The 2,012-nt window shown below is 41.3% G+C and overlaps 1 protein-coding gene across 1 annotated transcript; it reads right to left on the bottom strand.

Moving 5' to 3' along the window:
• Positions 1-1,537: 1,537 nt before the first annotated feature.
• On the bottom strand, positions 1,538-1,983 carry LOC108354044 (odorant receptor 33b-like). Its single transcript, XM_017605237.1, has one exon. The coding sequence runs from the start codon at positions 1,981-1,983 to the stop codon at positions 1,663-1,665; it is 321 nt and encodes a 106-aa protein (XP_017460726.1). The 3' UTR covers positions 1,538-1,662.
• Positions 1,984-2,012: the final 29 nt, after the last annotated feature.

Below are 2,012 nucleotides of genomic sequence, written 5' to 3' on the forward strand. Positions count from 1 at the left end.
TTATTTCTATAGAAAGGCCGTCAACGAAACGGCCTTGTCAGAAACGATTTACCGAAACGATAACCTTTACTTCAAACAATTTTTCAGTTCAGGACCCAATTAGTGCTTGATTTTTTCTGCTTCCATGTTTCGTTGGGTTCGTTAAACCATTTGGATTTTCCGATGAATCTTTTTAGTTTAGTAATGGCGAATTTGGAGATCTCCCCAAGAAATTTGGACGCAAAAAATCCTCAGTGTGTTCTCCTTTATTCGTGGCAATATTGGTGATAGTGTAGGACCGATTCTTTACTTCTCTTAAGATTACAGTTACCGCACCGAGAGCTGTCACAGAGAAGGCCAATTTTAGCTGCATGCGCACCAATGTGCCAATGTCCCGTTATCGCGGCTATTAATTTGACTATACCTTTCCTTAACCACTTGAGAAGTTCTACTGTCTTTGGCTTATGTTCCCCGCAGTTTTGCAGGTTTGAAGGTTGTTCCAACGTGTATCAGCCATACGTGCGAATTGCAGATGCCGTTCGCTTTTGTTGAATCCGAGTGGATAATTTTTTGTCTCTGCTTCGGATTCATCAAAAGATGCTTCGTCCTTAGCCAACTCATCGGCCCTCTCATTTCCGTGTATGTTCCTATGGCCGGGAACCCAGATGAGAGTGATGTCTCTTAACTCGGCCGCGGAGTTTAACGAATATTTGAAGTCCTTGACTGCTTTAGATTTTGTTAACGGCGAGGCAAGTGTCAGAAGTGCCGATTGGTTATCTGAGAAAATCTAGCTCTTCGTACTCCTACGCAGTTCCTTTCCAATGCTTTATAGGCCCTTTGCAGTACCTCCGCTGGGAAGATGTAGCAAAGTTGGGTAGTCGAAGCGAGAGAGAGAGACATTCAGGATCTCAACGAATACCACCCCTCATTTGGTGAATAGGGTTTTAGCAAGCTTCAACTCGGAATTCTAGCTATTTGGAGTGGGAATGTTCTAAACCCGTTGCATAGTATTTGGTCTAATAGGAACTCACCCTTCTAAATCATAACGGAACATTCGTACTCTTTGCCATTTGAATTTACGTCGCAGCCGTTCACCAATGGAAGATCCCGAAAGTTTCCTTTTGTAGTTCGTGCGAAATAGGCCGCAGTAAAGATGTTGGATTATTTCCGATTTTCAGTCTCATCTGCACAGCTGATTACAGACTATGCCTTTCTCTCCGTTAGATTCCCAACATCAGACAAAGTGGTCTCATTTTCTCTCTCGATCGAGAGGTCTATGTCTATATCTATTGTTGACCCAATGGCTTGACTGCGGGAATAATTGTGTCAATGGCGAAGCGACTTGGGCGTCGAGACGACGCCCGGATCTCTTGGAGGTTAGAGTAAGCACCCATTTATTTAGTTACGTAAGCCGCCAGATTAACCTTAGCTGGCTTATTTGAGCCTTATTGTGGACACATCTGACTTAGTAAAACCTTGTCTTTAAAAAAATAATGAAATTGCTATGTTTTAAATGAAAATTAAAAATTCCAAATATTTGAATTCTGGGTGATTAATAAATTTATTGCAATCTAAAGGCTACATTAAAAGTGCATGGTGAAAATATTTAAGCTGATATTTGTGTATTTTTTTTTAAGTTTTTTTGTTAGATATCTTCAACAAATTCCTCTTCATTCATCCGAGTTATTTCATGCTCAGGGCGAGCGCCAATAGTGAGTAGGCACCCTTGCAAGTTGCAAAGAAGGTATTCAAGTTTATATGAAACATGCCACCGACACGAAAACTACGTTTCCGCAACGACTGCTCTACACAAATGCGCAAATTCTTTTTAAATTCACGCCCCTGATCCATCCAATTGCACGAGAACAGCATATGGGTCAATTGGTCGAATTCGATTTCGAAATAAGTGCCAAAGTAGCAGGTGGGAAATACCTCCATCGTACAGCCGAATAAGTAGATGCCATAGTAGACGAACTCAAAGGCATTGTTCACATAAAAAACCATATAGATGATGACTATGCCCATAATGAGAC

Source organism: Rhagoletis zephyria, unplaced genomic scaffold (genome assembly GCF_001687245.7).
Source record: "Rhagoletis zephyria isolate East Lansing unplaced genomic scaffold, Rhagoletis_zephyria_1.1 Rzeph_scaffold_33005, whole genome shotgun sequence".
In the NCBI taxonomy this organism is placed as follows: domain Eukaryota; kingdom Metazoa; phylum Arthropoda; class Insecta; order Diptera; family Tephritidae; genus Rhagoletis; species Rhagoletis zephyria.

Coding starts and splice junctions, on each gene's coding strand:
- LOC108354044 (XM_017605237.1), bottom strand. CDS start 1,983: ATGGTTTTTTATGTGAACAATGCCTTTGAGTTCGTCTACTATGGCATC.